At 44.0% G+C, this 25,576-nt stretch overlaps 1 protein-coding gene across 3 annotated transcripts; it reads left to right on the plus strand.

Annotated features, from left to right (window-relative positions):
* The first annotated feature begins 610 nt into the window (after positions 1–610).
* Positions 611–25,331, plus strand: LOC124135215 (trichoplein keratin filament-binding protein-like). 3 transcript variants are annotated; one of them, XM_048396337.1, is made up of 16 exons: positions 611–768; positions 2,717–2,919; positions 4,552–4,660; positions 7,085–7,186; positions 8,772–8,828; positions 11,146–11,214; positions 12,480–12,653; positions 13,877–13,989; positions 16,383–16,449; positions 18,771–18,881; positions 19,106–19,167; positions 20,596–20,677; positions 21,143–21,328; positions 21,852–21,995; positions 22,890–22,923; positions 22,966–25,331. In XM_048396337.1, the coding sequence occupies exons 2-15, from the start codon at positions 2,726–2,728 to the stop codon at positions 22,917–22,919; spliced, it is 1,500 nt and encodes a 499-aa protein (XP_048252294.1). In that variant the 5' UTR covers positions 611–768; positions 2,717–2,725; the 3' UTR covers positions 22,920–22,923; positions 22,966–25,331. The 3 variants fall into 3 exon arrangements, with proteins under 3 accessions (XP_048252294.1, XP_046356429.1, XP_046356430.1); XM_046500473.2 differs by having other exon boundaries at positions 22,890–25,331; XM_046500474.2 differs by having other exon boundaries at positions 2,717–2,916; positions 22,890–25,331.
* The last annotated feature ends 245 nt before the right edge of the window (positions 25,332–25,576 follow it).

Consider the following 25,576-nt stretch of genomic DNA (forward strand, 5'->3'; position numbering starts at 1 on the left):
TTATTGACAGCACATTACATGTATTCCCTAAATGGATGTGGATTATGACTGAGAAAGAACATTTCTATCAATAATAGGTACCGCGTTGATATACGCCGTCAAATCAGCTGCTTCAATCACAGGTGTTTATTGTGATTTGAAAACTCTGATTGACCCATCGGAAGCAAATATATTTACCAAATTCATGGTCGAATTTCATTTTAATAAGACCTTCATGTCTGTGATGGAACGGAGGTGCTACAGCAAAAAAAAGTTAGAGCCTGTTTTTTTCAAATTTGAATGACAAAATGACAAATAAATTAAATAATAAAATTCATAGGACTTATGTAGTTTAAAACAAATGTACAAAAACTAAAAAAGGCCCCAAACATACATGTTATGTCTCTTTTCGCAAATCTACGTCAGTAGTCGTTTTCCAATATTACTACAACCAGACACGGATATACGTCTTTGAACCAGACAAGTCCTTACGCGTGGTTTCATTTCCGCCCATTCCAAGTCCATCACCGGACTTACCCTTAATGCATTTTGATTGCTTCGTAGAATACGACCCTGAATAGAACCGAATTTTGTCTGTCAAATAATACTGTTTGAAGTACATATGCGCATGCGTCGCACGACCGCCATGAATGAGTTGTTGTCATTCGAAACGAAATTTATGCTCCAAAATATTATAATGTTACGATATTCGGGCGTTAAGTGAGGGAAGTTTAAGTACAAGTTATATATCCGTGGAATATCTAACTACGTGGCAGTAAATAAAAAAATGTAAGTAACGTTGTAAAGTGTGATATATTTGCCCTAGGGATTTGGGGATAGTTTGAGAACATGATCAGTCTTGTAGGGTTTCAAGTAATGCCAGTGCTGTGACATCGATATTGTTTTCATTGTTTCTAAATGACCTGGAACCTTTTTTATATTCTCAAAACTGCCCTAGTGTTTCTGTTCAATCTGAGTCACTTAATGGTCTGTTAGACACACATAGGGCTGCAACGAATACACTATGAGGCGAATTACAATAACAAGTCAGCAGTTTATGTATTATTTATTATATTTATATTCAGTGAAACAATAACATCATAATTTATTTGACATGGTTTGTTTATTATCAATAAATTATACATTTATTTACTGCACTTATCCAGGTACTAGTACCCGCTCAAATGCGACAATGACCAGTGAAAACAATACTATCAAAATTAAATATTATTAGAGTGTTGTCATTGAAAGAAGTCTATGCATATAATATGTTGTTATGGATATTTTTAGGTACAGGGTATGTAAATATACATGATAGCATATTCATAAATATTCGATTCTAGTGGCCATGAATAATGAATTCAATTCATGAATGTTACGGTTCGATTCACCGAATACGCAAGTGAATCGTAACAGCCCTAGTAATTAATAACAATAAGAAAGACTGAATTGAGAGATTTACACACGAGTATTATAAAAAATTACAGAAAATACAGACAAAATGTGCCATTTGAATGGGCCTATATCCCACCTCTGAAGTGAGATATTTAACATAATGGCCAAATCTAGCAGTGTTTTCTCTGCCTTGTTATGCACCAGCTCAATGGCTTAAGGTTGCCTTTTATAAACTTCACAGCAACTAAGCTTCCACTTCCAGGGATTGACATTCATAGGCACAAGTCACACTATCCAGTACTGTATATGTAAAGAATCTACTAGCCAAGTCTGAGCACTGCTTGCCAAATGTGAAACATTACTGTTGTTAGATATGATATATGATATGCACTAGTTACCATAGTTGAAAATGTATTTATTATTTTAAGGTATTATTTACAGATAATATTTCCAAAGAAGTAACTAGTTAATCACATTTATTGACAGTCAGCAGTTATCACTCGCGTCTAGTTATCCACAGATTGACTATCTGGGCCAGTAGAAATATAAAATAATAAAATTTCCCAACCTCTTGTTTTGTTGCCAGCATATTAGTCAAGCCCTGACTCAAGACAAGTCAAAACTTCAAGATATATTTATGTGCAAATTTCACCTCAGATTCCCGGCAAAAGGGAGATAGTATAGAAATCAGATATCATCAGAATGTCTCTGAACATATGGTTTCACTCAAATAACAACAGAAAGCTCAATACAATTCATACTGTCCCAAAGTTGATGTACACATGTGACAGCATGCATTTTCAGGAGGAACTACCCATGTAAAGATTGTGGAGTTTACGAAGAACGATAAACTTTGAACATTCAATTGAAAACTTATTATCGGAAGTGGTAACATGCATAACATTTTTTTAATAATGACAACATTGGTGTATAATAATAACTTTATTGATAATTTATAACAATAATTGCTCTAGTCGTGGCAACTTCCAAACTTTCGGGAAGTTGTGATCTATCGGACCGTCATTCAGGCGATGTTTCTGACAGATCACGATCTGAAAAATACTATCATGAAAGTGTATCCCGTGGATAAGCCGACCCCTTTCTACAGAATCTTTTTTCTGGTCCCCAGAATTCGGCTTATACGCGGTCATATACGGTACTCAAACTTGTGTCATGGACTGATGGCCTCATAGTCATATTGTTAAAGAGATTACGAAAGGCTCTGGAAATTTCATTCAGGCATAAGAGTCCTGCACAATGTTCGTGGGCAGTTCATCATATTATCATGCATGACTTGTCTATTTATAGATTCATTGTGATTGTATTTTCAAACAAATTTCAGATTTTAAATATGGCATTACCCACAATCCCTGGCTACTGGACAAGCAGACGCAATATCTACGAGCAGGCGATCGTAAGTCGTCGGAATCATGAGACAGATTTCAGACAGAAGTGGTCTGAAACATCTGACCACTTCAACAAGATGGACATCGATGCCTCCAAGAAGAAGACATGGATGTCTGATCAGTCATTTCAAGACAGGTGGTACATAACTAGTTGTCTTCAGGGGGCGGGGTAGCTCAGTGGTTGTACATTGGCTTGTCACGCCAAGACCCAGGTTCAATTCCAACTTGGATATTATGTGTTAAGGCAATTCTTGGTGTTTACCAGTAGCAGGAATATTTCTAAAGAAATGTAAAAGCTGATTGATATTGCTTACCAGTGCTTATACTGCATTCAAATGTTATGGGGGAGTTGTGCAGTGTTGCATCCCTTGGGCACGCCAGAAACCTTTGATTGTGGGTTGGAATCCCGGTTCACCCCGATTATGTTTCTAGGTTTGTCAGCACCATACCTGTGCTCGTAGTTTTCACCAAAGCGGTAAATGTCTGAGACCTGCATCACTTCGGGCTTTCATCCCACATTAATCTGACACGCCGTGATATAACTGGAATACTGTTCAGAGCAGGGTAAAATCCCATCTCACTCAAATGTTATAGGAGTTTTTGTGAATCCAGGGGCCACAGGTGGCTGTGTGGTTGAAAGCATCACAAGTCACTATCCAGAGTTGACTCCCTTAGCGGTGCCCATCTTCCCGAGGCAAGGGCATTAACTGACTATATATGTCCAGCATCCACCCTTGCTGAACTAGGCTTGAATTCCAGAGTTACATTTTGGCTGAATCGTCGTAAGAGGTGACTGATGAGTTCACCTGTGAAGATCCGGGGTAGAATAGGTCTTCAGCAACCCATGCCTGCCCTTAAAGGTGACTATGCTTGTCGTAAAAGGCGACTAACGGAATCAGTGAATCAAGTTCGCTGACTTGGTTGATGCATGTCATTGTATCCCAATTGTGTGGATTGATGCTCATGATGTCAAACTGGATTGTCTGGTCCAGACTCGATTATTTCCCGGACCATGGTCACATAGCTGGAATACTGCTGAGTGCGACGTTAAACAACAAACAAACAAATAAATCTATTAGATAGTGCCATCTGAATTTTCCCACTGGATATAAATCAGCACCTTCTTTGGGCACCTGCTTTCGCTCATCTTCCCGAGGCAAGAGAGTTAACTGACTTTAAAAGTCCAGTTTCCACCCTTGCCGAACTAGGCTGGAATTACTGGCCTCGATTGTAGCGCCACCAGTGGCTATTACCAGTTATGTACCTTCTAAGCCTCTCCTATGGACCAATCAGATTCCACCTCTCGAATCACTTGCGTTTGCTTCGCACAAAATGGTGGCGCCAAGTCAGGAGGATCTGATCGATAATCAAGATCTATATTGTGATAAAACGGGTCTTACATCGCGAAATGCATCAAATCATGTGAGCACCTTGATTTAAAACATGAGAAGATTTGGAAAATATCTGCTGACAACGAGTTGGCGGTGCACATGCTTTTCAAATCCTGCAATCAACCGAAATCTGCAAGACAGTTTACGAAACGGATTTCGATTTCGGTGCGCGATTTTGATTGGACTATGCATAGACTCTTTAAGTCCAGCCAAAATTTAACTCCATAATACCAGCCTAGTTCGGCAAGGGTGGAAACTGGACTTTTATAGTCAGTTAACTCTCTTGCCTCAGGAAGATGGCTTTAGCTATGAGTTCAATGCCAGATTATCTGCTATGAAACTCTGTGTATGTAATGTGGTCATCCTATCCCTGATTGCAGCATGGACGCCTACAAGTCACGGACAGAGAAGGATATCAAAGCTCTCAGCTTGAAGCGGCGCCGATCCAAACTAGCAGAGCTCATACACCAAGAGAATCTCCAGTTTGAGGTAAAGCAAGATAAGCATTTATTCCAATATGGCAGTAAGGGATTTTTTTTTATAGTTTTTTTTTTCAAACTAATATGTAACCAATAAACAGTTGTGTACCATCAACCTGGGAAAGGACCTCCCTACAGAAATGAATTCCTTGAGTAAAATGCTGGAATATAGTATTTGACTACCGTTGGACTTGGAATATTTAAGGATTTTTTATATTTTTTAAAACTGGAAATAAAAACGAAATGTGCAGCGAACTTTATGATGATGCGGGCAGTGCTTGAGAACCAAGACTGTTTTTTTTAGCCTTGGGTATGTTGTTGGCAACAGCATGCGCAGCTCCCATGATGTTGGACACTGCTGATTTGTCAGTACCACACCGTGGTGAAGAGTGTTACTGCTGTATTACATGTACATGATCTGGGACTGAATCACTTCTGGATCTCACTGAGCAGCAGGTAGTCAAGTTGTTAAGTCAATCCCTTGTCCAATCTCATTAAAATCAGATCTTAGTTCTCGCTATCGCTAAACAAAGATCTGAGGACATCCAATCTCATTAAAATCAGACCTTAGTTCTCGCTACCGCTAAACAAAGATCTGAAGACATCCCATAAGGGGTCATAAGTCAATCCCTTGTCCAATCTCATTAAAATCAGATCTTAGTTCTCGCTATCGCTAAACAAAGATCTGAGGACATCCAATCTCATTAAAATCAGACCTTAGTTCTCGCTACCGCTAAACAAAGATCTGAAGACATCCCATAAGGGGTCACGTCAGAATGACCTTTCATCCGACCAATGAGAGTGCCGCTTACCAGATCATGAAAGTGACAGTCGGAATGTGATTTCTAATCATACAACCTCGAAAACTTTAACACGGGGTATTCCGAACGATAGTTACTGGTTTAACGAGTGTATCCATACAATCTAGACCATCTATTTGCCATTCCAGAATGTTCTTTTGTTCAGGTTTCAAATTTGTAATCGAGAATTTGTCCAAATATGTTTCGAAGCGTAGTCACCAATTTGAAATTAGTGCCGTAAAGCACGAGAAAGCTGCCTTCTGATTGGTAATTCTATTGGTCGGTCAAAGTTTGTGCAAGGTCGGTCTGACGTGACCCGTAATGGGATGTCCTCAGATCTTTGTTTAGCGGAAGCGAGAACTAAGATCTGATTTTAATGAGATTGGACAAGGTCTGATTTTAATGAGATTGGAGGAAATCCCATTATGTGTCACGTCAGAACAACCTTTCATCAGGTCATCAGACCAATCAGAGCATCGCTTACCAGATCGTGAAAGTGACAGTCGGAAAGTGTTTCTGATCATGCAGCCTGTTAGTCATTTCAGTGGTTGGTCAAAGCTGTGAAAGGTTGTTCTGACATGACCCTCCATGTCCTCAGATGTTTGTTTAGCGGCAGCGAGAACTTAGATCTGATTCTATTGAGATTTATCCCTTGTCACGCTAGGCCTGGGTACAATGTGTCTGTCTGTTGCCATGCTATTATTTTTAACAGCAGTGTAAAACCAAACTCACTATCTCACTCAGGTTCTCGATCAGTTTTAGAAACAGCTCAGCTCATCCCCGATTATCCAGTTGATTTATATACACTCAATTAGGATAAAACTTTACAAGCCAGGCACTGCCTTACCATGCTTACCTTCATTTTGATTCGCAATATGCCAAAAAATTGCTGGGAATATAAAAATACACATTTTTTTACTTATCCTGCATTACGCCTTAATGCATTCACTGCTTACAAAAGCAGAAAAGGTGGTTGTGATTGGTCCAGCTGATGAGAAGAAAAAGTGTTGTGTGAGAGATATACTATGGGAAGATAGTGATAAGAGAAGTTGAGATGGAAGGTGTCACTTCTCAAATGAAGCTATGGTAGCGAATAGATCCAGGATGTTTATCGTAATAGAATAGAGATGTGCCCTGTCTTTCCTCCCACATTAAGCTGGCATGCTGTGACTTGACTGAAGAAAATCAGCTTTATGCTCTTACTCATGCACTTGCTCACGCTCTCTCTCTCTCTCTCTCTCTCTCTCTCTCTCTCTGATGCTTGTTATTTGACTGCTACCTCAGGAATGACTGGAAAAAGCCTTGTAAAGACAGCTCTCATGCACTCTCTCACTCATGCACTCTCTGATGCACTTTCACATATACATTCTCTCTCTCATGCACTCTCACTTCGGCACTCTCTCACTCATGCACTCTCTCACTCATACATTCTGTCTCTCATGCACTCCCGCTCATAATTCTATCTCTCATGCACTCTTTCTCATGCACTCTCATTCGGCACTATCTCTCTCACTTCTGCACTCTCTCTCTCACTTCGGCACTCTCACGCATGCACTCACTCATGGATTCTCTCTCATGCACTCTCTCATGCATTCTCTCACTCATACACTCAGTCTGTTTCTCTGCTACTTCAGGCCGAGCTGCGGGGGTATTCGCGAGATAACTACAGTCGTATGGAGGACATGAGGAGTCGAGCAGATGGACTGAAGAGTGCTCGTGAGGAGAAAAGAAAAATTGTAAGACATTTTCTTTTAATATGGCTGAACTTTTTCTCCACATGTTTCAAGATTTCATGCCAAATGATGTAATGTAACCTACTCGCAAATCAGAATGACAGATTATCTGTCCCTTGTGAAATGTTGCCAAGACTTGGGACTTAATTCATTGAGGACAGAATTATCCATGATACCTCATAATACCATAGGTGGATCCAGAAGGGGGGTCCAGGGGGTATTTTGGGCTAGTACCCCTGTTGTAAGACTCACTACAACTGGGTTGATACACAAACGTAATGATGTGGTGTTCTGTGCAGGTGTCTGATTGGCTAGTAGCCCCGTTGTAAGACTGACTGCAACTGTGTTGATACACAAACGTGATGATGTGGTGTTCTGTGCAGGTGTCTGATTGGCTAGTAGCCCTCTAGTAAGACTCACTACAACTGTGTTGATACACAAACGTGATGATGTGGTGTTCTGTGCAGGTGTCTGATTGGCTAGTAGCCCTGTTGTAAGACTCACTACAACTGTGTTGATACACAAACGTGATGATGTGGCGTTCTGTGCAGGTGTCTGATTGGCTAGTAGCCCTGTAGTAAGACTCACTACAACTAGGTTGATACACAAACGTGATGATGTGGTGTTCTGTGCAGGTGTCTGATTGGCTAGTAGCCCCGTTGTAAGACTGACTGCAGCTGGGTTGATACACAAACGTGATGATGTGGTGTTCTGTGCAGGTGTCTGATTGGCTAGTAGCCCTGTAGTAAGACTCACTACAACTAGGTTGATACACAAACGTGATGATGTGGTGTTCTGTGCAGGTGTCTGATTGGCTAGTAGCCCCGTTGTAAGACTGACTGCAGCTGGGTTGATACACAAACGTGATGATGTGGTGTTCTGTGCAGGTGTCTGATTGGCTAGTAGCCCCGTTGTAAGACTCACTACAACTGTGTTGATACACAAACGTGATGATGTGGTGTTCTGTGCAGGTGTCTGATTGGCAAGTACCGCTGTTGTAAGACTAACTGCAACTGTGTTGATACACAAACATGATGATGTGGTGTTCTGTGCAGGTGTCTGATTGGCTAGTACCCCTGTTGTAAGACTAACTACAGCTGGGTTGATACACAAACATAATGATGTGGTGTTCTGTGCAGGTATCTGATTGGCTAGTACCCCTGTTGTAAGACTAACTGCAACTGTGTTGATACACAAACATGATGATGTGGTGTTCTGTGCAGGTGTCTGATTGGCTAGTACCCCTGTTGTAAGACTAACTACAGCTGGGTTGATACACAAACGTGATGATGTGGTGTTCTGTGCAGATGTCTGATTGGCTAGTAGCCCCGTTGTAAGACTAACTACAGCTGGGTTGATACACAAACGTGATATTGTGGTGTTCTGTGCAGGTGTCTGATTGGCTAGTAGCCCTGTTGTAAGACTCACGACAACTGTGTTGATACACAAACGTGATGATGTGGTGTTCTGTGCAGGTGTCTGATTGGCTTGTACCCCTGTAGTCAGACTCAATACAACCTGTAGCCCTGTAGTAAGACTCACTACAACTGGGTTGATACACAAACGTGATGATTGGTGTTCTGTGCAGGTGGCAGAGGAGAAGCTGTATGAACACTGGAGGCAGAACAACCCTGACATTAGGAAGGTGAGCCAACACGTGTTAGGAACAGGTCCTCCTCATTTTTCCAGTGTTTTATATGTCCAATCTGTTATGACCCATGCTTGCCGTAAAAGGCGACTATGCTTGTCGTAAAAGGCGACTAACGGGATCGGGTGGGCCATCGGTCCCAATTGCGTGGATCGATGCTCATGATAATAATCACTGGATTGTCTGGTCCAGACTCGATTATTTACAGACCGTCATATAGCTGGATTATTGCTGAGTGCGGTGTTCAACAACAAACCAACCAACCAATCTGTTATGATATATATCTAGAGGCCATCCACCACCTTAGTTTTGTTACAGTGATTGAAACAATTTTAAATCCCAACAAAACAGTCGGTCAGCTGACTCATAAATGTTGCCTGCCCATCTTCAAAGTTACCGGCCACATTTAGACATTATATACATTGAAAAATTGTTAAAAATAATAGACAAATAATGTCTTGATTCCGTTGAAATAATGCTAACAATTACTTGAGAATGTACGAGGAGTTATGATAAAACTGAATACGTAAGTAGTCTTAAAATTATCTGCCAGAAAGTCAAGAAGATAAAGGAAAATTTCATGCAGCCAGCCAGAAAAGTTACCAGCCACGGGCAAGCAGGCAGGCAGTTATTTTGGACGCTGGTTATGGAAATGATTCTTGTGATAAAACCGGCTCCATCAAAATGCTTCTTATTGATGTGAGTTCATCAAAGATCTACATCTTTCAAAATATCACCAGCAGCCAAGCCACCCCTTGATATATTCAGTGAAATTACAATCCAGAATATTTAGGCCGGAGGAGGGAAGTGACGTCATAGAGCTGAAATGTTGAGTGTGGCGTTACCAATAGTTATACAACAAACAAACTACTAAGACAGGAGTAGGGAAATACTTACGCTACAAGACAGATGTATTTGAAAATACACACAAAAGTCCAGTTGATCATTTCATTCAGTAAAGAAGAGCATACTTTGAATTTGAAAGCGTTGTGTTTTTCGAACCCGACTCAAAATGAAGGCATGATAGCAAATGAATCCAGGATGTTTCTGCTAATGTCATGTTTAATACCTGGATAACCAAGGACATTGATGGGTGCATGTTTAAGTGAGAAGAATAGTAAATTGACAAGGTTGTGGTCTCTAGTTATACACCTATTCATTCGGTTGGTTTGTTGTTTAACGCCGCACTCAGCAATATTCCAGCTATATGACGGCGGTCTGTAATAATCGAGTCTGGACCAGACAATCCAGTGATTAATGTCATGAGCATCGATCCACGCAATTGGGATCGATGACATGCATCAACCAAGTCAGCGTGCCTGACCACCCGATCCCGTTAGTCGCCTTTTACGACAAGCATAGTCACCTTTTACGGCAAGCATGGGTTGCTGAAGATCTTTTCTGCCCCGGAATCTTCACGGATCTCTATTAAGTAAGAAAGTTCTTTCTATAGGCATTAAAACCTATTGCGAGATTTTTCTTTCAAAGTAAAACCTGGGATTTGAGGTTTTACTTTCAAAGTAAAACCTATTATGAGGTTTAATTTTCGTTCGGGAGGTTTTACTTTGAATGTAAAACCTCAAATCCCAGGTTTAACCAAGTAACTGAAAAAATGACAACCAGTAGCAATTCAAAATTTTAATTCAATTAAAATTGAATGTAATGTGTACAGTTCCACGTGGACATTTAAAAGCGACATCATTTCAGAGTCTCTGGTGAAAGGACAGCAAGGTTTCAAAACACGTGCTTTTAAACAAGTGCTTATCAATGCTGCACAATTTGCACGTGCAGTAACTGCTTGCCGTTACGTCACAACTACCTCTACCAACTTAACAGTTGGATTGTTTAAAGTCGAAAATCTTGTAAAGCAAAAAACACCTTTAAAATTTGCGAATTTTCTGTTTGAAAGAAGTGGAATATTGCAACACAAACATTTAGAAACCGAAGATTTCGCTTTCATTTAAAAGTAAGTATTTTAGTTGTGTTTTGTTGTTGACACATCCAAGTGCTCTTGAACGCCTGGCAAGCCAGCGAATTTCATGTGCAAGTTATGATATCACATCTTCAAGGAAGCGCTATAATGAAGCGCCTCATGTATAGATGCTCGTTATAACATTTAATCAATTTAGACGGTGTATAAGTATGGAAAAACACTTTCCCTCGGTTTTGGTAGACAGAGCATGCCCTGGGGGTCAGGAAAAACCGCGGGGGCTTCGCCCTCTTGGTTTTTCCCCCTCCCCAGGGCATGCTCTGTCTACCAAAACCTCGTAAGCGTGTTTTCTCCAGTACGTAAGATGTTGTTTTCTTTGTTCAGGTGGAAGAGAACCTGCTGCAGGAGCACGTGGTCAGCTCGTGGCCGGACCAGGTCAAGGAGCAGAGAGAGGTGGGTCAGTCAGCCGGTCATCCTTCTTCAGGGTCATCCACAGCATCAAAGTCATAGTTAGGGAAGCTGTGGTGATCTAGGCTTCATTTCTTAGAGCTACGATTGTCGTAAGAGTATTGGAGTTATGATTGTCTTAGCCCTTAGATCGCTTTTGTGGAATTGATTCCTGGACAACATTGGTGATCTAGGCTTCATTTCTTAGAGCTACGATTGTCGTAAGAGTATTGGAGTTAACTTATGATTGTCTTAGCCCTTAGATCACTTTTGTGGAATTGATCCCTGGACAACAGTGGTGATCTAGGCCTCATTTTTTAGAGCTACGATTGTCGTAAGAGTATGGGAGTTATGATTGTCTTAGCCCTTAGATTGCTTTTGTGGAATTGATCCCTGGACTATATACCCTACCAAGTGGAATTGTCCAAATTAACAAATTTGGTGACAAAACATGGGTACAAACTGATATCTGTTTCATGTTTCAGTGTGTAATTCAGTCAATTTGTAAATAACAATAATTGAATTCGATCAATCTGCATGTAAGTCCAAGAAATTTCAGTCAGAGTTGTAATATGACAACATTTTAAGACAATTTGTAAACTGACTGAATTTAGACACTGACTGTAATATGTGTACACTGCCCCTGCAAGATTGGACTGACAGGTTTTCACAGTACAGGCCTGTGCTTTTATGTGTTACCGTATTTGACGTAATAAGCGCTAATATATTGGCTTGTGAACAATCCCAATTAGCACCCCTTCAGATTGATCAATGAACACAAGACTTATTTATTCGTGTATAATCCGCACTTGTGTGTTATATGCACCCTTAATTATGGGCAATTAAATTCTGGAAAATTTACTTTTCTTTTGTATCATTTCAGGCTGTTAGCATAAACCACAAAATTTATGATCTTTCAACTCTGTTTTTTTTCCTTACCAAAATTATATTCTAATAAGAGCCCCCTATTTCTAATGTTGAGAGTACCCTTGGTGCTTATTACGTCGAATACTGTAATTACATTTTAAGCAATAACACATGTTTTTTACTATCCTGAACTGTAGCTGCAGTCAAATAATACTAGCCTTGATTTCATTCTTAAAGTGATATGTTACTGTCTTATATGTTGTGGGAATGTGGCAAATATGGCTGTAGTTATTTGTATAACGTGACATACGAACTGCATCACAGAACTCTGTATGTATTGTATGGCTTGGTGCAAGAGCCGTGGTGAGTACTGTGAGTTACACTGGCTGGCTGGCTGTTGACAGAGGATGGAGAGTGCTCGGCGAGAGAAGGAGGAGTATGAGGAGGAAATGGAGCTAGAAAGACAGGCTGCTGTGGAAGCAGAGAAACGACGTGCCGAGGAGAAGCTGGTGGAGGAGAAGAGGTTGAAGGACGTCCTGAAGGAGCAGATGATGGAGCTGAGGAAGAGGGAGGAAGAGGTGAGTAGGGGAGGGGCTTGTGTCTGGGAGGTGGATGATAAAGTGGGAGGGGCTTGTTTCAGGGAGGTGGATAGTAATCTGGTTTGGGCTTGTGTCAGGGAGGTGGATGATAATGTGGGAGGGACTTGTGTCTGGGAGGTGGATGATAAAGTGGGAGGGGCTTGTTTCAGGGAGGTGGATAATAATCTGGTTTGGGCTTGTGTCTGGGAGGTGGATGATAAAGTGGGAGGGGCTTGTTTCAGGGAGGTGGATAGTAATCTGGTTTGGGCTTGTGTCAGGGAGGTGGATAGTAATCTGGTTTGGGCTTGTGTCTGGGAGGTGGATGATAAAGTGGGAGGGGCTTGTGTCAGGGAGGTGGATAGTAATCTGGTTTGGGCTTGTGTCTGGGAGGTGGATGATAAAGTGGGAGGGGCTTGTGTCAGGGAGGTGGATGATAAAGTGGGAGGGGCTTGTGTCAGGGAGGTGGATGAAAATGTGGGAGGGGCTTGTGTCAGGGAGGTGGATGAAAATGTGGGAGGGGCTTGTGTCAGGGAGGTGGATGATAATGTGGTTGGGGTTTGTCTCAGGGAGGTGGATAATAAAGTGGGAGGGGCTTGTGTCAGGGAGGTGGATGATATTGTGGTTGGGGCTTGTGTCTGGGAGGTGGGAGGTGATTGTTTCAGTAGGTGGATGATAATGTGGGAGGGGTTTGTTTCTGGAGTCGGATGATATAGTTGGAGGGGCTTGTGTCTGGGATATGGATGATAAAGTGGGAAGGGCTTGTGTTTGGAGGTGGATGATATTGTGGTTGCGACTTGTGTCTGGCGGTTAGATGATATTGTGGTTGGGGCTTGTGTCAGGGAGGTGGAGGATAATGTGGGAGGGGCTTGTGTCTGGGAGGTGGAGGATAATGTGGGAGGGGCTTGTGTCAGGGAGTTGGATGATAATGTGGGAGGGACTTGTGTCTGGAGGTGGATGATAATGTGGTGTGGTTTGTGTCTGGGAGGTGAGTGATAATGTGGGAGGGGCTTGTGTCTGGAGGTGGATGGTTTTGAGGGTGTGGTTTTTGTCTGGGAGGTGCTTGATACGGCTGTGATATAGCATTATATTGCTGAAGGCATTCATTCACTCTTGTGTCACATTGTTTGAGGATAGTGGGGTAGTATCTATCAGTCGAGGTATGAAGAAGGCTGTATGTATTCTGTGTGTGTAGAGAGCTGTAAGTGCGCCTGTCCTCTCCACAGACAGCCATGTTGAAGTCGGAGCAAGACAGTCTTCAGCGACAACAGTGGGATTTGGAGCAGTTGGAGGACACTCGGAGGAGGACAGAGGATGCTCGCAAGAAGCAGGAGTTTGGGTAAGTCGCCATCCATGTCCTGCGTTACTGTCTCATTCACTGACTTGATTCAACAGTTTGGTTCAGTGGTTAGGTTCACTAGTTTAGCTGACTGGTTGCGTTGGGTTTGATTGTTCAGTGTGTGGGTACAGTGTTGGGTAAACTTGCTGCTTCACACTGGTTGATTCACATGCTGGTTCATGTTGGTTGATTCACATGCTGGATCACACTGGTGGGTTCACTGGCTGGATCACACTGCTGGGTTCACTGGAAGGTTCACACTGGTGGGTTCACTAGCTGGATCACACTGGTGGTTCACATGCTGGATCACACTGGTGGGTTCACTGGCTGGATCACACTGCTGGGTTCACTGGCTAAACAGTGTTGGGTAAACTTGCTGCTTCACACTGGTTGATTCACATGCTGGTTCATGTTGGTTGATTCACATGCTGGATCACACTGGTGGGTTCACTGGCTGGATCACACTGCTGGGTTCACTGGAAGGTTCACACTGGTGGGTTCACTAGCTGGATCACACTGGTGGTTCACATGCTGGATCACACTGGTGGGTTCACTGGCTGGATCACACTGGTGGGTTCACTGGCTGGATCACACTGGTGGGTTCACATGCTGGATCACACTGGTGGGTTCACATGCTGGATCACACTGGTGGGTTCACATGCTGGATCACACTGGTGGGTTCACATGCTGGATCACACTGGTTGGTGCACTTGCTGGATCACACTGGTGGGTTAACTAGCTGGATCACACTGGTGGGTTCACATGCTGGATCACGCTGGTGGGATCACTAGCTGGATCACGCTGGTGGGTTCACATGCTGGATCACGCTGGTGGGTTCACATGCTGGTTCACGCTGCTTGATTCACATGCTGGATCACACTGGTGGGTTCACATGCTGGATCACACTGGTGGGTTCACTGGCTGGATCACACTGGTGGGTTCACTAGCTGGTTCACGCTGGTTGATTCACATGCTGGATCACACTGGTGGGTTCACTGGCTGGATCACACTGGTGGGTTCACATGCTGGATCACACTGGTGCATTCACATTCTGGATCACACTGGTGGGTTCACAGGCTGGTTCACACTGGTGGGTTCACTGGCTGAACCACACTGGTGGGTTCACATGCTGGTTCACGCTGGTTGATTCACATGCTGGATCACACTGGTGGGTTCACTGGCTGGATCACACTGGTGGGTTCACTTGCTGGATCACACTGGTGGGTTCACATGCTGGATCACACTGGTGGGTTCACAGGCTGGTTCACACTGGTGCGTTCACTGGCTGAACCACACTGGTGGGTTCACATGCTGGTTCACGCTGGTTGATTCACATGCTGGATCACACTGGTGGGTTCACTGGCTGGATCACACTGGTGGGTTCACATGCTGGATCACACTGGTGGGTTCACATGCTGGATCACACTGGTGGGTTCACTGGCTGGATCACACTGGTGGGTTCACATGCTGGATCACACTGGTGGGTTCACATGCTGCTTCACTAGCTGGTTGATTCACATGCTGGATCACACTGGTGGGTTCACATGCTGGATCACACTGGTGGGTTCACATGCTGGATCACACTGATGGGTTCACATGCTGGATCACACTGGTTGGTGCACTTGCTGGATCACACTGGTGGGTTAACTAGCTGGATCACACTGGTGGGTTCACATGCTGGATCACACTGGTGGGTTCACATGCTGGATCACACTGGTGCATTCACATGCTGGATCACACTGGTGGGTTCACAGGCTGGTTCACACTGGTGCGTTCACTGGCTGAACCACACTGGTGGGTTCAAATGCTGGTTCACGCTGGTTGATTCACATGCTGGATCACACTGGTGGGTTCATTGGCTGGATCACACTGGTGGGTTCACTGGCTGGATCACACTGGTGGGTTCAAATGCTGGATCACACTGGTGGGTTCACTGGCTGGTTCACACTGGTGCGTTCACTGGCTGAACCACACTGGTGGGTTCACATGCTGGATCACACTGGTGGGTTCACTGGCTGGATCACACTGGTGGGTTCACATGCTGGATCACACTGGTGGGTTCACATGCTGGATCACACTGGTGCGTTCACTTGCTGGATCACACTGGTGGGTTCACATGCTGGATCACACTGGTGGGTTCACATGCTGGTTCACACTGGTGCGTTCACTGGCTGGTTCATGCTGTTTTGCTGGTATTTTGGTTTTTGTATAACCATGTTATAACAAACAAGATTGATAATTTTGTTCAATTGAGCACTCACATTCTATTTCGGTAATAATGAAAGCAGTTACGACAGCAAATTCACATAGAGATATACAGTATAACTAACTTGTGTAGCAACACTGAAATAGAATGTTGTTATTTCTTGCACTGTGTGTGTCATGTGATTCAGGCGAATCCTGTTGCGGCAACACAAGGCCCAGCTGATGCGGCGGTCACGGCAGATACAGGAGGAGCTGGTGAGTTGCATACAGGGATATGACACAGGGTGTAACACAGGGTGTAACATACAGGGATATGACACAGGTGTAACAGAGGGGGTAACATACAGGCATATGACACAGGGTGTAACACAGGGTGTAACATACAGGGATATGACACAGGGATATAACACAGGGTGTAACATACAGGGATATGACACAGGGTGTAACATACAGGGATATGACACAGGGTGTAACATACATGGATATGACACAGGGTGTAACATACAGGGATACAACACAGGGTGTAACATACAGGGATATGACACAGGGTGTAACATACAGGGATATGACACAGGGTGTAACATACAGGGATATGACACAGGGTGTAACATACAGGGATATGACACAGGGTGTAACATACAGGGATACAACACAGGGTGTAACATACAGGGATATGACACAGGGTGTAACACACAGGGATATGACACAGGGTGTAACATACAGGGATATGACACACGGTGTAACATACAAGGATATGACACAGGGTGTAACATACAGGGATATAACACAGGGTGTAACATACAGGGATATAACACAGGGTGTAACATACAGGGAGGGATATAACACAGGGTATAACATACAGGGATATGACACAGGGTGTAACATACAGGGATATGACACAGGGTGTAACATACAGGGATATGACACAGGGTGTAACATACAGGGATATGACACAGGGTGTAACATACAGGGATATGACACAGGGTGTAACATACAGGGATATGACACAGGGTGTTTCATACAGGGATATGACACAGGGTGTAACATACAGGGATATGGCACAGGGTGTAACATACAGGGAGGGATACAACACATGGTGTAACATACAGGGAGGGATATAACACAGAGTGTAACATACAGGGAGGGATATAACACAGAGTGTAACATACAGGGATATAACACAGGGTGTAACATACAGGGATATAACACAGGGTATAACATACAGGGATATGACACAGGGTGTAACATACAGGGATATAACACAGGGTGTAATATACAGGGATATAACACAGGGTGTAACATACAGGGATACAACACAGGGTGTAACATACAGGGATATGACACAGGGTGTAACATACAGGGATACAACACAGGGTGTAACATACAGGGATATAACACAGGGTGTAACATACAGGGATATGACACAGGGTGTAACATACAGGGATATGACACGGTGTAATATACAGGGATATAACACAGGGTGTAACATACAGGGATACAACACAGGGTGTAACATACAGGGATATGACACAGGGTGTAACACAAAGGGATATGACACAGGGTGTAACATACAGGGATATAACGCAGGGTGTAACATACAGGGATATGACACAGGGTGTAACATACAAGGATATGACACAGGGTGTAACATACAGGGATATGACACAGGGTGTAACATACAGGGATATGACACAGGGTGTAACATACAGGGATATGACACAGGTTGTAACATACAGGGATATGACACAGGGTGTAACATACAGGGATATGACAGGGTGTAACATACAAGGATATGACACAGGGTGTAACATACAGGGATATGACACAGGGTGTAACATACAGGGATATGACACAGGGTGTAACATACAAGGATATGACACAGGGTGTAACATACAGGGATATAACACAGGGTGTAACATACAGGGATATAACACAGGGTGTAACACACAGGGAGGGATATAACACAGGGTGTAACATACAGGGAGGGATATAACACAGAGTGTAACATACAGGGAGGGATATAACACAGAGTGTAACATACAGGGATATAACACAGGGTATAACATACAGGGATATGACACAGGGTGTAACATACAGGGATATGACACAGGGTGTAACATACAGGGATATAACACAGGGTGTAACATACAGGGATATGACACAGGGTGTAACATACAGGGATATGACACAGGTTGTAACATACAGGGATATGACACAGGGTGTAACATACAGGGATATGACACAGGGTGTAACATACAAGGATATAACACCGGGTGTAACATACAGTGAGGGATATAACACAAGGTGTAACATACAGGGATATTACACAGGGTGTCACATACAGGGATACAACACAGGGTGTAACATACAGGGATATAACACAGGGTGTAACATACAGGGAGGGATATAACACAGTTTGTAACATACAGGGAGGGATATAACACAGGGTGTAACAGATGGGGATATAACTCAGGGTTTACCATACAGGGAGGGATATAACACAAGGTGTAACATACTGGGATATAACACAGGGTGTAACATACTGTGTGTTGACTGACTGTTTCTTCTGTGTTCAGGAACAGGACCATAAGCTGCTGGAGGCTCTGCTAGAGAAGGAGGAGGCTGACCTCGTCCTCCACACGGCCCGAAAGGAGAAGGCCAAAGCTGATGCTTCCTGGATGAAACAGGTACACATGTACTCAAATATAGAGTGCACAAGAGGAGATGTGTGTAATAACTGTCACCATTGTTCACTGGTTGCTGTGCCTGATAACAACTCTGATCACTGCCTGCCATGATGAGAGTCTATTCCACTGGGAGATGACAAATCAGGGACATACACAAAGGCAGCATCTGAAATCTTCAACTTGTTATGATGTAGTTTATATATTTTTCTGACTTGTTATTTCAGGTGATCGAGGACCAGCTGAGAGTGGAGAAGGCTAGAGAGGCGGAACTGGACATGCTGTACCAGTGAGTTCTGCCTTCTGTCCAAAGCCCCAGTCTAGAAAAGTCCTGCTGCTACTTGTCCATGTACTAAGACTAAAATTCACTGAAAATAAGAGACTCTGTATGTTGGTGCAGGTTGCCAGGGGCTGCATAGGACTCTATTCTGTTCTGTATTTTGGTCATGTTTGGAGTCTGGGCTAGAGCAGGTCCCCAGTGTTTCATGTTGGCCCTGTAGGGAGTCTGGGTGAGGGCAGGTCCCCAGTGTTTCATGTTGGCCCTGTGGGGAGTCTGGGTTAGGGCAGGTCCCCAGTACTTCATGTTGGCCCTGTGGGGAGTCTGGATTAAGAGCAGGTCCCCAGTACTTCATGTTGGCCCCTGTGGGGAGTCTGGGTTAAGAACAGGTCCCCAGTACTTCATGTTTGCCCTATGGGGAGTCTGGGTTAGTGCAGATCCCCTAGTACTTCATGTTGGCCCTATGGGGAGTCGGGTGAGGACAGGTCCCCAGTACTTCATGTTGGCCCTATGGGGAGTCTGGGCTTGCGCAGGTCCCCTAGTACTTCATGTTGGCCCTGTGGGGAGTCTGGGCTGGCGCAGGTCCCCTAGTACTTCATGTTGGCCCTGTGGGGAGTCTGGGCTGGCGCAGGTCCCCTAGTACTTCATGTTGGCCCTATGGGGAGTCTGGTTGAGGGCAGGTCCCCAGTACTTCATGTTGGCCCTATGGGGAGTCTGGGCTGTAACAGGTCCCCAGTGTTTCATGTTGGCCCTATGGGTAGTCTGTTTTAGAGCAGTCCCCTAGTACTTCATGTTGGCCCTATGGGGAGTCTGGTTGAGGGTAGGTCCCCAGTACTTCATGTTGGCCCTATGGGGAGTCTGGGCTGTAGCAGGTCCCCAGTGTTTCATGTTGGCCCTATGGGTAGTCTGGGTTAGAGCAGGTCCCCAGTGTTTCATGTTGGCCCTGTGAGGAGTCTGGGTTAGGGCAGATCCCCAGTGTTTCATGTTGGCCCTGTGGGGAGTCTGGGTTGGGGCAGATCCCTACTACTTCATGTTGGCCCTGTGAGGAGTCTGGGTTAGGGCAGATCCCCAGTGTTTCATGTTGGCCCTGTGGGGAGTCTGGGTTAGGGCAGATCCCCAGTGTTTCATGTTGGCCCTGTAGGGAGTCTGGATTAGGGCAGATCCCCAGTGTTTCATGTTGGCCCTGTAGGGAGTCTGGATTAGGGCAGGTCCCCAGTGCTTCATGTTGGCCCTGTGGGGTGCCTGGGTTAGGGCAGGTCCCCCTGTGTAGTGGACTGAACATGGGATTGGGTGATCAGGCTCTGTGATTTTCCTGGTCAGTCCTAGGAACTTTCAGTAATACATTTTGGGGGTTCTGAGCATTAATGTATAAACATAGCACTTAGACCATTTGTGCAAGCTGCTTTAGGAGACGCAGACTGAGTGCCAGTTCTGTTGCAGGGACGAGGCAGCACGGATGTGGCAGAAACGGGAGGCGGACTGGGAGAAGGAGAAGCAGGCCAGAGAGAGGCTCATGCAGGAGGTGGGTGATGGAGTGGGGTGTCGACAATCTGGGAGCTGGGGTCGGGTGGGGTGAGGTGCTGACTTGGTGGGGGCTCAGGGTAGGGTTGGGGCCGACTTGGGGTGAGAGACGTGACGGGGATGTGTTGGGAATGTGTGGCAACTTGGTGTGGGGTGGGTGCCCCTTTCTCATAAAGGAGGTTGGCGCTGGTGGCTGTGGAGAAGGGACATGAATGAGGAGGGATCCTGTTACTTCCTGCGGTATGCTTGTGATAGCTACATGGTGATAGCTGCATGCAGTCAGTTATTGTGGAGATGTGTCACTACCTGGGCACACAAACTTTCTTGGTTTGATGAGATTGATAATTAATGGATGATTCTTCTGTGCCAACTAAAAAGACTGTGACTGTTGTGTCTTGCCATGATGTTGGTGTACTGTGCCTTGCTGGTGTGTTGTGGTTCACTGGTGTTATGTTGCTTTGTGCAGGTGTTGGCGAGCAGGCAGGACCAGATTTCAGATAAGATGTTGGTGATCCAGCAACGGGAGGAGGAGATCCTGGAGCAGCGGGAGCAGTTAGTGAGGGAGATGGAGATCGCCAGTCAGCTGACTCGGCGTGACCTGGAGCAGCAGGACGCAGCCCGGGAGGAGCTCAAGCTGAACCTTGCTGAACAGGTGAGATATGTAGTTATATACTTGCTGAACAGGTGAGATATGTAGGTTATATACTTGCTGAACATGTGAGATATGTAGTTATATACTTGCTGAACAGGTGAGATATGTAGTTATATACATGCTGAACATGTGAGATATGTAGTTATATACTTGCTGAACAGGTGAGATATGTAGTTATATACATGCTGAACATGTGAGATATGTAGTTATATACTTGCTGAACAGGTGAGATATGTAGTTATATACTTGCTGAACAGGTGAGATATGTAGTTATATACTTGCTGAACAAGTGAGATATAAAGTTATATACTTGCTGAACAGGTGAGAAATGTAGTTATATACTTGCTGAACAGGTGAGATATGTAGTTATATACTTGCTGAACAAGTGAGATATGTAGACTTGCTGACCAGGTGAGATATGTAGTTAAATACTTGCTGAACAGGTGAGATATGTAGTTATATAGTTCAGTGAATAGATGACAGCTCTCGTTATGTTACAACTGATATGTTTGTAATTTGTCAGGTAACCGCTCGGCGAGATCGTGAGGAGTCAGCGAGAGATCGGCTCCAGGATGAACTAAATGAAGAGAAGGTAGCAGTGGATAATTACGAGGATATCCTTCGTCATGAGACTGACAGGATGAAGATACATGGATATACACCACGGGTAGGTGATATACATCTCACATATACACCACGGGTAGGTGATATACATCTCAGATATACACCATGGGTAGGTGATATACATCTCAGATATACACCACGGGTAGGTGATATACATCTCAGATATACACCACGGGTAGGTGATCTACATCTCACATATACACCACGGGTAGGTGATATACATCTCACATATACACCATGGGGGATGGGATACACATCACACAAATACACCATGGGTAGGTGATATACATCTCACATATACATCATGGGTAGGTGATATACATCTCACATATACACCATGGGTAGGTGATATACATCTCACATATACACCACGGGTAGGTGATATACATCTCACATATACACCATGGGTAGGTGATATACATCTCACATATACACCACGGGTAGGTGATATACATCTCACAAATTTCTTCACAGGTTGGAGATATACATCTCACATATACACCACGGGTAGGAGATATACATCTCACAAATACACCACGGGTAGGAGATATACATCTCACATATACACCACGGGTAGGAGATATACATCTCACAAATACACCACGGGTAGGAGATATACATCTCACATATACACCATGGGTAGGTGATATACATCTCACATATACACCACGGGTAGGTGATATACATCTCACATATACACCATGGGTAGGTGATATACATCTCACATATACACCACGGGTAGGTGATATACATTTCACATATACACCATGGGTAGGTGATATACATCGCACATATACACCACAGTTACAAGTAATTGGGGGGATATACACATTAGATTACCCCAAGGGGAGGTAATATACTTTAGATTCCTCAGTAGATTGACACAACCGATGGGCGACTGTATAATGTATTATATTTGCTTTACTTCCACTTGCAGCAACATGGGAGGAGACAAGCATGGATGTGAGGAGATGACTATGAACGGTGTACATCACACCAGGGAATGGGGGGTTACGACCTTCATGGCTGTACATCACACCGGGGAATGGGGGGATACGAGGAGACGACTATGAACGGTGTTCATCGCACCGGGGATGGGAGGAAACGACTATGAACGGTGTACACCAAACCGGGGATGTGAGGAGACGACCATAAATGCTGAACGTCAAAGCAGGGATGGGACAATGGGGTAGGGTGGGGTGTTGTTTAGTGAAGTACTCCTCAACATGGTCGCACTCACAGTTCCAGACTTGTGAGATGTGACCATCATTGAGGTTACACCGAGCTGGATGGTGAGAGATGTAGATGAGAGAATGAAACCAACACTGAGAAAGTTCACCATGTTGAGCATGGAGGTAGGCAGCTTTTACCCCAAAGGTCTTCTAAAACCTCACGCCAGTCACGTAGACAAGGTAGCAGGTAGACAAGTTCCTGGATGAAGAAGTGTTCTAGTTACTGCACTATCACTGCTGGAGTATAGTACCAGCCGGGTGTATCAGGCAGCGCCATGATGTCACTCTCCGTGGGCTTGTGTGTCAGTCAGTGTCAGCAGGCTGAACAGTGGTACAGGAAAGCTGAAACCCTCTGTGGTTGCTACAGAATGTGATATTTGACAAATTTTAACAAATTCCTGTGTATGGATGATTGTAAATAAGGAGATGCATGGTGACTCTTCCATGTTGGCTGACATAAGAGGAGAAGGGTCATCTCAGTAACCATGACGACAGCTGGACGGAACTGTCAATGACCCGTGTCACTCAGTGGTCACCCAGTGGCCGATTCATGATCTGACTGACTTTTTAACTAACATTTTTTACATTTGTATATTTATCATTTCAATATGTTACATGTTTGTAGCGTTATTATTTGTTACCATGGTTACATACCGATGTCAAATTGCTGATGTAGATACAGTAACCAAAGATGCAGTCACAGGTAGACATGTAGACCCGTGTTCCTCAAGGAGACCTGTGGACCTCTTACCGGCACACAACGTTTGGGTTCATACTGAAGTCAGAACTGCCACATTTGCATTTTCACAATGATGTGCTTTTGTATTAACCTCCTGACTTGGGTACAGGTGAATTACACTGTCTTGTTACTGGTAACTATAGGCTGGAGCCTATCTTCAAACTAGGTGAAAAAGTTCACCCATACCTTTTCAGTGAATGACCCTGCTCTTTTCAGTTTCCTATGATTGTGGGTTCAAATCCCGGTTATCCCCGATTATGTTTCTAGGTTTGTCAGCACCATACCTGTGCTCGTGGGTTTCACTGAAGTGGTAAACGTCTGACTCCTGCATCACTTCGGACTTTCCTCCCACCCCACATTAACCTGACATGCCGCGATATAACTGGAATACTGTTAAAAGCTGTGTTAAACCCAACTCTCTCATTCACACTCCAGTGTTTACTTATAATATGTTTGTTGATGTTGCTTCTATTGAGAACATCCTCTTTCTCCAGGACTAGCATTTGGGTAAACCTACAGTAACCCCTGGACCCATCCCTGTTGTTCTCGCAATCTTAAAATACCTGTCCTTGATTTCCATTAAAATTTTATCGACCAATCAAACGTTGAGAAAAGGAAATGGGTAAGGGAGGCAACTCAGACTGCCAAGACACCAAAGACAACCAGTTTTGAGGGACATGAAGACATCCTTTCCATCAAATATATTTTTGAGAGCTTTCTTTTGCGTATCAGCTCTTAATTTCTTACAAACACTAGCGTAATCAGTGAGACTGCCCACTATGTTGTTGATATCACCAACCCCACATTGAGGCTGGTTTGTAACTAGCATTCTGATTGGTATGTTAGACCTAGTAGCGTAGCCAGTCAAATTGGCCGAAGGAAATCAAGGGGCAGGTATTTTGTGATTTACAAGTACCGTGGGGATGGGTCCAGGGGTAAGTGGAGGTTTACTGAAATGCTAGCCCTGGAGACACAGAGGATGGCAGAAGTACATTTGTCACATACTCGATACAATAAGCTGTCTTAATGTTTTAAATAAAAATGATGATTAGGCACCAGGTTTATTTTAACCATACTATTAGGATTTAGACCACTGGCACTCTTATAAGTAGAGATACCCGGGGTGACATTTCAGTTAGTGTCCCTGTAAATGGTAGCAGGTGCTTGTTGCTGCCAGTAGTGTGTGTGTCGGCAGCTGTTTAGCTAAGAAACATACACATATACAGCCTGGTCGTATTTGCAAACTTTATGAAAAAGTGGATGCAACGTTTTGTACTGTGTTTTGACATTTGTATCAAAAAGGAGACAATGGAAATAGCTGTTCACCATGTATATAGTGAATTGTGTGTGACATTCCTGTACATCAAGTGTCTCCACCTTCATGCCAGTCATCACAAATAAATTATGACAAAAATATTTCGTCGTCTTGTCAATGAACTGAAACGACCATGAAGCTACACTACTACATTCTGACAGAAGTTTGCACATTTAACTTTTCAGAAGTGCGAGGATCTGCAAGTTGTATGATATTGTCAGGATCGCCTCAAGGGTCTAGGGAGTGTCGGCCCAGAGAGCAGAAAGTTGGTGGTTCAATCCCTGGATGGTGCTAAGCATGAAAGTGGGCTCGGAGTCAGTGTCTGAGTGTTAACCTGT

The sequence above is a fragment of the Haliotis rufescens genome, unplaced genomic scaffold, assembly GCF_023055435.1.
Source record: "Haliotis rufescens isolate VD_foot unplaced genomic scaffold, xgHalRufe1.0.p SCAF_15, whole genome shotgun sequence".
NCBI lineage: Eukaryota > Metazoa > Mollusca > Gastropoda > Lepetellida > Haliotidae > Haliotis > Haliotis rufescens.